Raw genomic sequence first — 14,884 nt, forward strand, 5'->3', positions numbered from 1 at the left:
GGTTTGAGGGGGTCCTACCACAAGAAGCAAAAATTGCAGGTGGCCTGTGATCATGAAATCAGCCACCTGCCGCCTCAATTTCAGTAGGTCCCTGTATATACAGGAGATAGATTTTCATGCCATTCTATATATATAGTGGTTTGGAAGGAATCAAAGAATCATAGAAAAATAGTGTTGGAAGAGACCTCCAGAAGTCATCTTAGTCCAAAACCCTGTCATATGTAGGATCATGCCCATTCAAGTCATCCTGTATAAATCCCAGACCCTTCTCTGTAGTGCTGCCATCCAGCTTGATGTCACCTATTTTGGTTTTTTATTTTTGATTATTCTTCCTGAGGTTTAGCACCTTGTATTTGTCTCTTGCCATGCTATTTGTGCTTCCATCATGTCAGAAAAAAGTTTCTTTCTGGAATTCCAATACCATACTCTTTAGAGGCTTCCAGACCTCCTGTGTGTATTTATCCTTCAGTCTGTCTTCCTATGGCACCATGCCTATTAATGCCTTAAGTCAGTTGAAATCTGCCTTTTGGAAATCTAGTATCTTAGTTCTGCTGATCTCATGCTTTCCCCATCTTAGGATCTTGAATTTTGTCATACCATCGTTTCTTCCTCCCAAGTTTCCTATCATTGCTCATCTTTTACCAATACTTCTCTAGTGGTCAGGACAAGATCCAAAATAGATGATCCCCTAGTTGGATCCTTAACCTTCTGGAACAAAAGACTGTCCTCCATGAAGCCATCTTAACAGCTTAACAGATATCTGCCTTATACCTGCCACATTTCCATTGATTCTAGTGTAGCTAAAAGTTCATCTTTGCTTTCTAGTCCCAGTCCTTTCATAAAGGTTCTCTAACATAATTATGAAGTGTAGGTCAATGGGGGTTGGGGCAAGAGGAGTAATTGTGTCATTAAGAACTTGTTAACTTTGAGCTGTGGATGTTGAGGCCTGTTAGAAGTGGGTGATGCAGGACTAGAGGAGCAAGACTGATATGCAGCTTGGGAAGACATTTATTCTCATACAAGGGATGGATTGATTTTGGTGATGAGAGCTGCTGCAGCCTCAAAGAGCCAAAATCACCTATCTCACTAAATCTGTGACCATGGCAAACACTAACTGTCACATGCACACATGCTGAGTAGGAAAAGCAGAGTTCAAACATCAAAAAACAGCCAAAAGCATAGTGTAATATAATTTCCTTATAAACATATTTTATGATTTTTGATCATTCACATAATGATTTTTATGATCTCCCTCATAAATACTGATATCTTTATAAGGTAAAGATTATTGATTTTTTCTCTCTCCTTTTTTTCACAGAACTAAAGAAACTCCTTTGCATACTCACTATCTTTATTGCTATTTAGGTATTATGGGTTTTTTAATGATTTGTAGATGGGTGTAATCTATTTTGAAAATGAAGATAATATAAAAGAAACATGTAAAGCCAACTAGTCTGGTATCAATTCTGATAAAGTTACTACTACCAGATCTACAGAACACCAGTGTATAACCCATTTCTATACTGCAAATCAAAAGAATCAAGAGGCAAAGTGTTCATGCTGAGTTGTGCTTACTTTCTGTGTTTGAGTCAGGTAAAATTCTCTCAAAGATTGCACAGAAGCAAATCTGGAAAGGAGATGTGACTCAATTATGTTCTCAAGGTGATGACAAATTCATGAGCAGGCAAATGATAATGTATTTACGCTAAATGACAAAAGAGAATTCTATGCCATTTGCTGTCTACTTACTGTAGCACATGCTAAAAGGTGAAATCAGAGGGTTAGGAGATTGTAATATGGGAAAAGTGAGTAAAAGTTTATACTGGAAGTAATTTTCTTAAAAGAAAATGTCTTTTAAATTTGTCTTTGTGTTATGTCAGTAACACTGGACCCAGGTTGTTTGTGTTCTAGGAGCTCATGTGAAACAAACAAAATTGCTTTCTGATTCCCATCTTCTTTATCAATTGTTTGATTTAAATTGAAACAAAAGGATGATGATCTCATAGGGATAACAGAGACCTGCTGGGACTCCACCTATGACTGGGCCACAGGTATAGACAGTTATACCTTGTACAGGAGAGATTGTGTGGACAAAAGGGGTGTGGGGTAGCTCTCTATGTCAAGGAAAGCTATGCATCCCTGCAAGCTGACATTGACACCCAGGGGACATAATTGGAGACTCTCTGAGTCAAAATCCATGGTGAACAAGGCACAGGGGACACAATGGTGGGAGTCTACTACAGACCTCCTAGCCAGGATCAAGAGCTTGACCAGGAATTCACCAAGAAACTAGCTGAGGCTGCATGCTCCTGGTGCATAGTTGTCATGAGAGATTTCAACTACCTTGACATCCCATGAGAAAAGCATTTGGCCACATCCGATCGATCACAAAGCTTCCTCATTGTGTGTGGATGAGCTCTATCTGACTCAAGAAGTCTATGGACCAATGAGAGGCAAAGCTCTGCTTGACCTGGTACTAGCAATGAGAATGACTTAATCAGTGACCTAATGATCGAAGAGAAGCTGGGAGACAGTGACCATGAGCTGATCACCTTCACCATCCACCATACAGCAGGCAAGTCAGTCAGCAAAGCAGGAATCCTTGACATCAGGAAAGCTGACATTGACAAGCTCAGGAGGCTTGTTGCCAAGGCCCTAAGGGGCCACAACCCAAAGGGGAGGGGAGTTCAGGAAGAGTGGTTGCTCCTTAAGGGAGCAATCCTGGAAGTACAAGCAATGTCTATCCCGTCTCGGAAGAAAGGCAGCAAAAAGGCACAGCAGCTCCCTCCCCCCCCCGCTCCCCCCAGCTCTGCAGGGAACTAGTGGACCTCCTGCATCTAAAAAGAAAGATCTATAAAGGATGGAAGGCTGGATACACCCCAAAGGAGGAGTACTCTTCACTGGACCTGTAGGGAGCGAACCAGGAAATGCAAGGCTGCAACTGATTTCCAACTGGCTACACATACCAAGGACAATAAAAAGTCCTATTTTAGATATGTGGGGAGCCAGAGGAAAAGCAAGGGTAACATTGGACCCCTGCTAAACCATATGGGTCAACTGACAAATGACAACCAGGAAAAAGCTAACCTGCTTAACGGGTATTTTGCATCAGTTTTTCACCAGCCTCAAGGGAAGGCCCTGCTTAATACGGTACAGTGTGGCCAGAGAGACGGCGAACTGTTACCCTTCATCAATGCTGACCATATGAAGGAACACTTTGAGACTCTGGACACCATCAAGTCAGCTGGCCTAGACAACTTACACCCCAGGGTACTTAAAGAGCTGGCAAATATCATAGCTCTGCCACTTGCATGGATCTTTGAGAACTCGTGGCACTCGGGCGAAGTGCCCAAAGCTTGGAAGAAGGCAAATGTAATGCCTATCTTCAAGAAAGGAAGGAAAGTAGATCCAGGGAACTATAGGCCCACCTGCCTGACCTCTATTCTGGGGAAAATCTTGAAAAAAATCAGCTGCATGGTTCTGCTATTAGCCCATTTGTTTAATTGATTTAAATATATGTATTTATTTTCACTGCATATACCTCCTAAAAACACATTATTTCCTAACTAGCATTGTGAATTATTACTTTCTCTTTGACACTGCTCACTGTGAAACAGAAAGTTTGGGGAGGGGGGCAAAGAAAAACAGGAATGTATTTTTTCTTAAGTCAAAACAAGATTTTTTCCCCTTTTTATCTATTTAATTTAGACTCTTATAGATCTTTGAACAAAGCACCTTCAACATGCGTTCATGATACTTGCTGAAAGCAATTGTACAGTTTTGGCACTGACCTTTGATTACATATGTCATAAAATATTGTTATTTATTGTTATGCACTAAGATCCTGATCAAGAAGAAAAAGTACAAGATCCACAAAAATTTTGGAGTGTCATCCACTCAAAACCTTTAGACAGTAGACATCAAAATGGATTACGCAGAAAAGGTCCAAAGAAAGAGCAGTAACTAAGCTTCAAAATGGGAGGTTGCAGTCCTGGAAGCAGGAACTGTAACTCAAGGTGCGTCACCAGTACTAGTCCCTGGGAATGAAACATTCACACATGTCTGGACGTGCCCCATTAGGCCTGATAAAACATTGGACCCAGGCCTCTCAGTTTCCAAGTGAAACTGGGAGGGTACAACCACTAGAATATTATGTAAATGACTACAACTACCACAATTTTGAATAAATTTTGCTATATCTGCTATGTTTTGAGCTGACCTGAATGTCATTCTGTGGTAGCCTGCTCAGAAATATGTCTACCAAACTGGACACCTCAGGGAACCTAGGTTCAAGGACATTTATCTGGTTAATAGATCTAAGTGTGAGAGAGGTGCTGTGCTGTGTGCTGAGATGATAGTTATTCCAGGTATGTGCAAAAGTAACATTATAGCTTATAGGGAATTTTCTCACTAAACTCTTAGTGCTTAAGGGGTTTTTTTGGGCTGCATTCCTAAACCAAGGTGTATAAATTCCACATACTTCCCACTTTAGGTGCCTATGTTCTTTTTAATGGATCTGGGTCTTTGTTGCTTAAAACCAGATTGGTAGAGTTTAGGCAGGTTGTAATCCTGAGAACCCCACTCAGTTGCTGCTGGAGGCACCTAAATTCCATAGGTGCTTGGATTTTGATCTTAAAGTTCACCAGGTACCTCTGTGTATGTAGTCTTGTTGCTGGCCTGACCAAGATCCAGAAAGTCTCTTGAAGGAATTGATCCAGTAGATATTCTGGTTGGTGTTGGCATGCCTAACACCAACCAGAAGGGTCTTTGTGTTACAGCCTTGCTTAGCTCTTTGGAAAAAAAAGAGATAGACATCTGTTTAAGCTTCTAGAACCTAAGTGTACAGATCTGCCTCCATCAAGTACTGAATTAGGCATCTGGAGGGTGTGGGGTGGGAAGTGACTGTATTCAAAGCTCATTCCTATTTTATGGGATTTACTATTTGTTAGCTGTACTCCACTGCACTCTTTGTATGCAGATGTTAAACATTTCATGATAAGCATACTATCTGTTCAATCCCATTCTGAGGTGCCTAACTCTGAGGTTCCTACAGGTCTTTCCCAAAATGTGCTATACCTGATCCAATGCACCAGTTGCCCTCATTGCTACTACATGAGTAAACAGCAGCTATGCAAGAAAATGAACTCTCAGAACAAATATAAAGAATGGACACACACACTCACCATTAGGAGCACATTTCTCAGAGAATAATCAGTCTCTGACTTCACTTTTTTCATGCTCAAGGGAAATCTACCTAATATTATTAAAAGCTGAACTTGGGAACAAAAATTAATAAACTGGATGGATACTAAAAACCAAGGACTAAACACTGGTGTTGTATTTATGACCCTTTGGGTGTGTCTACGTGTGAAATTAATGCCCTCAAATTTTCCTCACAGAAAATGTGAGCTCTTTAAAGTGCTCCTTGGTGCATGTCTCCACATACACCTGTATCAAAAGCAAATTATGCCCTGTCCAGGGCTGCTCCTGTCCTGCTCTGCCCCCCGGCAGCTCCCAGTGGGCAGCAGGGGAGCTGTCTCAGCTCTGGGGGCAGCCCAGATCTGCACGGGAGTGGGGGGTGGGAGGTGGGGGTGGGGAGCTGTTCTAGCTTGTCAGGCCTCTCCTTGCCAGCCACAGGGAGGTCAGAGCTGGCCCCAAGCCCCATGGAGCAGGAGGATCTGTCTCAGCTCAGTCCAATGAAAGAGATTACCTATAAGAAATCCTTGCTTTTAACATTGTATCTGGACTGTCAAGGCTACAACATCACTCTTACACTACTGTAACTCTGCCTAGGCATTATAACCACAGTTCTAGATTACATTCCAGAGACCATGTTTCTAACAGTTAGGCATTGCAGTGCCATACTTTTAGGTGTATACATCCTTTATTGGATCTTAGGTATATAAGTTCTTTATCAGATCCCCAAACACTTTCCTCTTTTCCTTTCAGCTTTCAAGTGCATGAACTGATTTAAGTAATCTGCAAGCTTGGAAATTACCTGTTGCTAAGTTTATGTTTTTTTCTGTTCTTGGCATCTACATGCTTTTTCTTTCCTTAAACATTAGCATTTCAGTTTAGTCTGTTTAGATTTTATTCTTTTCTAATCCAGTCCTTTTTCCAATCAGAGAAGCCTCCCTTCCAACCTTTTTCATATGACCTTTTGCTGCTGTCTTAGGCTTATCTCCGTCCCAAGCCAGATACTATTTCATCTTTTAAACATATGCAACAAAAATTGTTGTGCACAAATCAATCCAGATGTCTATTTTTGAGCACATTGACCAACATTTCTTCATGCCCTTAATGATTAGAATATCGTAGAATATCATTCCAGCATACATGGTAGTTATATAATTTGAGTAGGCAGTTTTAAAATAAGTAGCTAAAAGGAAAAAAAACCCTGTTGTTGGTATGTGGGCTGCAAGATTATGCTATAGAAGATCAGCAATACAGAACTGCACATAAGACTTTGGGAGCAATGGGCTGAAGCACTGGTAATATTTGAATAAACATTTCTCAGGATGTGAATTTGCTGTTAGGGGAGGGGTAATGTATTAACATATCCAATAACACTTCGCTTCAGTAGCCTTCCCTCTCACTACCATTTGGGTTTACTTTCTAAAGCAAATGTCTGTTATTTTGTTTCAAGGACATTTTCCAGGTTTACAGGTCAAAAACTGTATATAAAAATATAAGGGATTTCTGGAACCAGTCATTTAGAACTGAAAATCTGGAGCAACAGCACGTTTAAAAGGTCATCTGTAGTGCCAGAAGATTCATCAGCAATTACTTATTCTTAACTTATTATTTCCTCAGAAAAGAATATATCTGTTCATATTATACACTGGTACAAGGAGCACTCCCATGACTAAGAACCAAAAGAATCTAATTATCCTAGATTTAATGTTAGATACTTTAGTTTTAAAAATCCTTCAAAAAATGCAATCTCTTAATTTCTAGCATATGTGTCCCTTGCGATGCATATGGTAAAATATCATTGTAATGGTGGCCTCTTAATCCTTTTGAAATCTCCATGTTATGATAGCATTTGATAAAATATTGCCATAAATCGCAAAGTAGTGAGTCTCTAAATTAGACATATAATTGAAATGAAATGTTTTGCCACTCATGCTACTTTAAAGATACAATAAAATTGCTTTTCATTTGAAATAAAGCTTTCTTTAGGAGGTCTGATATTAAATTTTGAGATGCCTTAATTATTTCACTGGGAAAGAGAGTAGTACCATATTTTCTCAGGTATAACACGCTTTTTTTCCTGAAACCAGCCACTAGCTAGCAAATGGAATGTGCATCACATGAAACATAGTATAAAAGCAGGTCCTCTCACTTGCTGGATGAAACCAAAAATAAAATCTGCAATGATCTACCAAGAGAAGAACAAGGAGCAGGCTCAGTGCCCTAGCTTTTGCTACTCAGTGACTTACCACAAGGAATTATTCTTTTTTCTTCATTCTTTCTTATATTCATGTATGTGATATGCAGTAAAATATGATATGTGTTTTTACAGAGGAATATCTATCTATCTTTGTATTTATAAAAAAATAAATACATGCATTAGTTTTAAACGGTCCATTACAGCATCCCTTTGCACACATGTAACTGAAAACAGGATTTGTACTTGGTTTACAATATTTCTGCCAAATACATTTATGGATCCTTCAGTTACTTTCCTAGACTAAATTCTACCTGGGTACATATTAAATAATATGGTTGTATTGTTGTTGTAGTGGTCCAGAAAATACAAGAAGGCAAGGATTTTTGCCTGACATCTTGTCTAACACAGAATTATAGAAAATTAGGGTTGGAATGGACCTCAGGAGGTCATCTAGTACAACCCCCTGCTCAAAGCAGGACAACCCCCAACTAGATCATTCCAGCCAGGGCTTTGTCTAGCTGGGTCTTAAAAACCTCCAAAGATAGAGATTCCACAACATCTCTAGACAACTTGTTCCAGTATTTTACTACCTTCCTAGTGAAAAAATTGTCCCTGTTATCTAACCTAGACTTCCTTTGCTTCAACTTGAAACCATTGCTCCTTGTATTGTCATATGTCACCACTTAAAACAGTCTAGCTCCATCCTCTCTGGAATCATCCTTCAGGTACCTGAAAGCTGCTATTAAATCCGCCCTACTAACCATGAACCACTGGTGCCTTCTGTGACTGGGGGGGGGGGTACACTGGTGGTGAGCGGGGACCATCTACAGCTACTACCTACGGTGTCAGAGATGGTGAGTGGCAAGCAAGGACCACCAGCAGCCACTGCTGGCAGTGTTGCTGGTGTGTTGGGGGGTGGCAAATGGTGAGCAGCATGGGGGGAAAGTGGTGAGTGGTGAGTGGGAATGACCTGCAGCCACCAACAACCACATCAGTGGGGAGGGGCAGTGGTGGGTGTGGGCAGTGACTGCCTGCAGAAGCTGGCAGCAACTTTGGCACTGGCCAATCTCAGGGGAGCCACGTGCCCCCCCATGCCTGCCCTGTACGTCACCTATGCTACTAACACATCTACTAATTGTATAGTTAGTCCATTAGAAGATATCACAAACAAACCCTTGCCCCTCTCAAATAATATAAAATAATATGTGTGTGTTTCTCTTTACTTGTGATTAAAAGTAGTGCAGATTTTGGAATATGAAAACCAACTAGAGAGTGATATATGGTATATCTATGCAACACAAAGTAGCCTAACTGCAGCATTCCACTTACACATCTCTACCCTAATTTTTAGCACAATAATGTGGAACTTAAGGTACTCAAGCCAATACTTTTATTTTTATGCAGTACTGCCCTTTGCTGTTTATTCATACTACATATAATAAGAAGAATTGGTAAATCTCTGCTGCAGTCTTTTCTGTGTTATTTAGATTACACAGAAAAAAATGCCCCTTCTGTTTTGTTTTCACAGATTCTCCTCACCCTTCTCCGCCCTATAGAGTGAGGGACTGTCTGTAGCAACTGCTCCCCCAGCAGGAGGCATAACAGAGTTTCAATCAGTGAGCTCCCCCAAGGGTAGAGTGTGACCCAAGGAGCAGCACTCTAGTTGCTCCTGGGTAGACAGCTCTCCTGTGTAGCTCTTGAGCCACAATGTCTGTACACTCCAACTTCCAAGCTATTTTCATGGACAAAGAATTTCACAAAATTACTTGTCTCTAGAACTGAATACCTGTTCATTAGGGGTGTGCGAAGTGGGCCATATTCAATTCAGATTCGGATAGAGCGTCCCACAGGAGTGCGCCCCCCTCCCCTGTGTGCTTCACAGTGGACCTGGAAGTGGGCCAGAAGTACTTCCAGTCCACTTCCAGGTCCTCCGCTGAGTGCACAAGGGACCGCCTCCCCGCACTCCCCCAGCTTGGTGATCAGCCATAGGAGGACCCTGGGTGCCCCCCCAGACCCAGGAGGCACAAGTTACCAAGCTAGGGGTGAGGGCAGGGTCCCCTCATGTGCTCTATGGCAGACCCAGAAGTGGACTGGAAGTGCTTCCGGTCCACTTCTGGGTCCACCACCGATCATGTTGTGGACCCCACTGTGCTCCTGTGGGACACTCCATCTGCCCCACCATCTCAGTGTTCATGAGCCACCTGGTACCTTGAAGTATGTAGAAAAAACATAAACCTGTGTCTATGTCCAAATCATCAAATATCTCTGAATCAATTTGGAGGGTTCCGATTCAATTCAGAGAGATTAAAGGGTCTCCTGATTCGATTTGGATTTGGAGATTTGGATGCTGAATCGGGCCAAATCTCTGCCAAATCAAATCAGCAACTGAAATTTCACACAGCCCTACTGTTCATGCCTCTGTCATCAAGGTACAGAACAAGATGTAACAGGCTTGTCTTGGATGATATTAAGTAGGAGGAAGAACTTTCTAATTATTAGCATGGTTAAACAGTAGGACAAAATACACAGTAAGGTAACGGAATCACTATTTCTGAAAGTTTTTAAGTGCTAGTTAGACAAATGTTCGTCTGGGATTGCTTAGACAGGGATGAACTGAACTGTAGCAAGGCATTGGGCTATTTTGTTACCAGATTTGCCCATCACATTAGGGTGTGCTCATTTATTAGGGGTACATTTCTGGGGCTTCTGTAATTCCATCAATGTGCTGCTTGTATTACTTGTGTTTCTGTATGGAGCTGTGTCTCTCCCTTCTGCAAGCCCTCACACCCAATGGAGCTATCTTGCAGGACTCAGGTTCAATGGGGCTGGGTTCCTCCAACTACCAAATCAGTAAAACACATAAGCATATACACACACAGATTAACAGGGCACATCTAAGCCAGGCCGGGTTATTCAGCATTAAAAGGCTAACACTCTTATATGCCTTGAACTCAGTTCATCAGGGCAACAATAAAATGCAGTCAGACATAAGGACATGGGTTAACAGAGCAGAGCTGAGTCAGCATTGATAGGCTGACACCCTCATGTGCCTTGAACTCAGTTCATCCCTTATTTCATCAGAACAATAATAAATGCATTTAGACACACATACATACACACTAAGAGGGTATGTCTGAGCAGGCTGAGACTGATCAGCACTTTCAGCTGATACCCTCATGTGCCTTGTAGCTCAGCACATCCCAATCCCTTGTCACAATGGTCTTTGTAGTAACTTCATTGATGAGCAGACCTCACTGTAGTTTTGAGCATTACAGGGATCTTTGGCTTCAGTAAAAGAAGCATTGCTACAGAGCAAATGGGGAGGTCAAGGGGAAGGAAGAGTAAGTGAGGTTCAGAGAGATAGTATAGCAATCAGCTTGACCATAAAAGTTATTGATTACCAGGTATATGAACTTATGATGATACCAGTAGTAACAGCTCTACAAGAGAGACAAATAAAATAGTTACAGTATTACATATTTTCAATTAGGTATTTGGGGATGTCTAGCTCAAGTTTGATCAGCAAAAGTCAGATTTAGAAAGCTGTGCCTGGAGCATGAGAACAAAAGTCAGGTTTAGAAAGTTTTGCCTGGGGTCAGGGGGAGAGAGAGAGAGAGAGAGAGAGTTCAGCAAAATCCTGGTTTAGACAGCTGGGCCTGGAGTAAGAAAGCAAAAGTCAGGTTCCTGGAGTCAGAGAGAGAGAAAGAGTTGGGGTCTCACCACTCAGCAAAGATTGAACCAGTCAAAGTTCCCAAATGTTTGTTGGAGCTTGCAGACAGGCAGAGCCCTCAGCATGATCAATGGAGAGATTCCAGGCAGAAAAGGAGTGGAACTGGTGCAGCTTTTGCATCCAAGCACCAGGAGAGAAACATGAGCTTGGGTAAGGTTTTTTGTAGAGAACTAACAGTGGCTCAAGGGAGGACACTAGGTTTGCTTGTAGGTAAACAATGGCTCATATGCTGGATAATAGGAACTGATCATTCCTGGCTATGGGTGGCATTACTCTGAGGGAGCTCACAATACAGGCCGGCATATTCAGTGTTTTGTGTACCAATAAAGGACAGATTACTAGAACTGGTCTCATAAATGCTGAGCTGGGGTGTGTGCAGATGTGGGTTGATTAGCATTTAGAGCAGGGATCCCCCATCATGCAGTGCTCCCCTGCTTCTCTTGTCCCAAAATTCAGTGCAGTCCTTGCCTTGGGCTCTCTGTTCTCAATCCTTAATGCTAATGAAGGTGATTTCCTATCCCATCTCCCATGTAAATGAGTTGCCTTCCGGTTCCATCTCTGATGTAAATGAGACATGGGGAGTTGCTTCCCTCCTATCACCCTTGTCTGGAGGGCTTCAGGTGTGTTTCCCATTGCATCTTCATTGTCTTTTGTAAGTCCTCCCTCTAATCAGTTCATGTTCATGCAGAGATTGAGGTGTGGGGGGGTGTCCTTTTGGAGTCAGACAGATTGCATACTGTGCTAGAGTTTCCCAAGAACACAGAGCTGTTGACGGGTGACAGTTTGACCTTCTGAGTTCCTTTTCACACCTTTTTATTTTCTATGTTATTGTTCAAAAGTTCAGTTTTAGACCTGAGGAGGGGACACATGGTTCCCAAAAGTTTGTGCAACATTTCTTCCAGCTATATAGTTGTTCCAGTAAAAGATATCAGAAATAATCTTTACCTACATTTTAATGTAATTTAATTTTAAAAACCATGATATTAATTTTAATAACCATGACCACTATATCTGTAGCTATAATAATAATAATAATACCAATAACAGCAACAGTAGTAAAAACTCTAAAACAGCAAACATTTCACTTTGAAATATTGTGTTTTTTAGCTTCTAAGATAGCATACATAGTAGAAGGTGTGACTAAGGATGATACATTTGTCTCTGTTCTCTTTTCAGCTCCATGTGGAGGACAATACACCGGATCAGATGGGGTGGTCTTATCACCAAATTATCCTCATAATTATACTGCTGGGCAGACATGTCACTATTCAATAACGGTACCTAAGGAATTTGGTAAGAGCTTACTTTTGATAGCATGTTAAACTCATCTTTGTTCTAACATTGGCTGTCACTGCTCAGAAATAGTTCTAAAGAAAAGAAAACTTTGATTTTTATGAAATGAAGAGCTTAAAGTTTTTACTGTATTACAAATTGCTTAGCAAGAATAGACGTAGTCTTGAGGTGGGGAAAGATTCAAGAGTTTTCACCTCCTTTTCCCCAGGATAATCAACAAAATCCAGCCAAGTACAGGCTGTGTCTGTTATCCAAGAACATCATGAACACTTTCATAGATTACAACATTCATCATCATAGGATAATCATTCATTCAGGGTTCACTCACTCACTGTAAATCAGTACCTAAGAAACAAACATCAAGTGGTCTCTCTCATATTTTACTTCTAGGTATTCAAGTTTAATAAAGAGAAAATGACTTATTAAACTAGAGTCATATTTTGATAAATAAGCCTAAGAGGCTAGGAGAGAAAAAAAGACTACAGTACAAGAAGAAATATTACTTATGTGGTAACTCACCAATGTTTATAAGATAACCACAAACTAAATAGTCCGGTTTTTTCAGTGAATTATACTATTTCTGAAACATCTCTAACACATCTGTGACTGAAGTTAGAGAGTATATGGATCGGGGGTTCAGTGAAACTGATCCCAGATAAAGAGGCAGGAGATGGATGACTCCTACTTCATTATTTAGGCCGTGTGTAGATGAAATGAGGGGCATGTCTGCATGACACTTTAAAATGGGTTAAATGTTTTTGCATCACTTTAATAGCATTGGTGTCTGCATGCCTCGGTGGTGTATTGCACATTAATTCCAGCCACTGTAGGAAATTCAGCGGCGTAATGGACCTTAAATGATGTGGGGTGCAGCAAACTAAAATTTCTCTGAGGAGGAGTTTTAGTTTGCTGCCCCTACAGCTGCAAAACAAAACACTGGGCTCTATGCAGCTCTGTGGCTCTGAAGGAAGCCCTGCAGGCAGCCTGGCAGCAGCCCAGGAAAACAAGCTCTGCCCAAGAAAAGTGGCGAGTCTGATCTTCCTCCTTCCCCCTCCAGAGACTGCCTGCCTGCCTGAGCTGCGCAGGGGCCCAGTGCTTCCCTCCATGGCTGTGGTGCCCCCTGGGACTGCCCGAGCCATGTGCCTACAGGTGGCTGCCACTTCTGGGGAGGGCACTGCTGCCACAGAGGGAAGCACTAGCCCCCCTCTGCAGCGCATGGACCACTCTGCCCGCCAGCAGCTCACTCTCCCCTCCCTGCCAGAGAAGCAGGTAAGTTAGCAGGGTGTGTGCACGACATGGGGGTTTGATTGGTCTTAAATTGAAGCAGTGTTTTTTAAAACCCACTGCTTCAATTTAGGGCCCTCATTTCATCTACACACACCGTTACTCATCAAATATGTTTTGCAAAGTGAATGCTTAAAAGAACTGCACATAGAGCAGTTTAATATATCCATTACTTAAAGTATGACAGAAAAAGTGTTGCTAGAAGGACTCAGCAGCTTTGTCACTAAAAAAAATTGGATGAGTTGCTGAAGGAATTGCAAGTTAGGAGCCTAGAGAAGAGGAACAGAACATGCTCATAATATATATGTCCTTTTGGGTCTGGTCTTTTGACACCATCCTATTTCATCCTGAAACAGGCACTTGTGTAACTATTCACTTTCTTTGATTGCCTAAACCAGTACTCAGCAAGCACTCTCAGTAAGCCACTCATTCCCTCATTAGCTCAGTTGTTTACCCTCAATAAGCCACCTTATCCTCCTATAACCCCAGAACAATTTTATTTATATGACTCAGGCTGCAAACAGATGTCAAGTTTGTCTTGGGACAAAGCATTGTGTCCCAAGTCAAAGTGCAGTTGCTCAGTTCTCCATGTCTATTTTCCTGGGATAAATCCTAAAACGTTGCATGGGATAAAACATACTAACAATTTATCCAAAAGTGCATCTGAATGGCTATTCTGGGATTTTATCATTGGATCAATGTAAAAAAAGCAGCAGAGAATTCATCCGTTCACTAAAACCTAATTAGATGCCAGTCCAGGGATTTTTATGTTCTGGGACAAGCAGAGGTACAACTTGTTCAGGGACAATGCAACTTCCCTTCCTAGCCTCTTTGTACTTTTAAACAAGCTTTGGAAAATCAATTTTCTTTCTGCTAGGTTATATTCCTTCTGTTTTTGTATAACATATTGCTTAATATCTCAAACTATGCTTAGTAATGGCAGATCTTTGGACCTGGCTAGACAAGCCTTGGCCTGGATGATATAGTTGGGGATTGCCCTGCTTTGAACAGATGGTTGGATTGGATGACTTCCTCAGGTCTCTTCCACCCCTAGTTTTGTATGCTTCTATGATTCTATGCTTGTCTGGCCAGGAAGGGCTAACAGGTAAGGCTGTGCGAAATTTCACCAGCTGTTTCATTTCAACACAGAGAAGATCCCTAAGCTCCTCCAGCCCACAGACCAC

At 41.6% G+C, this 14,884-nt stretch overlaps 1 protein-coding gene across 1 annotated transcript in view; it reads left to right on the forward strand.

Moving 5' to 3' along the window:
• Positions 1–14,884, forward strand: part of CSMD1 (CUB and Sushi multiple domains 1) — a 2,474,714-nt gene that overhangs the window by 2,056,348 nt on the left and 403,482 nt on the right. Inside the window, exon 33 of the mRNA XM_019520340.1 lies at positions 12,300–12,416. Within this exon, the coding sequence (XP_019375885.1) occupies positions 12,300–12,416 (117 nt within the window). The remainder of the gene's footprint in view (positions 1–12,299; positions 12,417–14,884) is intronic.

This window comes from Gavialis gangeticus, unplaced genomic scaffold, assembly GCF_001723915.1.
Source record: "Gavialis gangeticus isolate Ggan-Ray unplaced genomic scaffold, GavGan_comp1, whole genome shotgun sequence".
Classification (NCBI taxonomy): domain Eukaryota; kingdom Metazoa; phylum Chordata; order Crocodylia; family Gavialidae; genus Gavialis; species Gavialis gangeticus.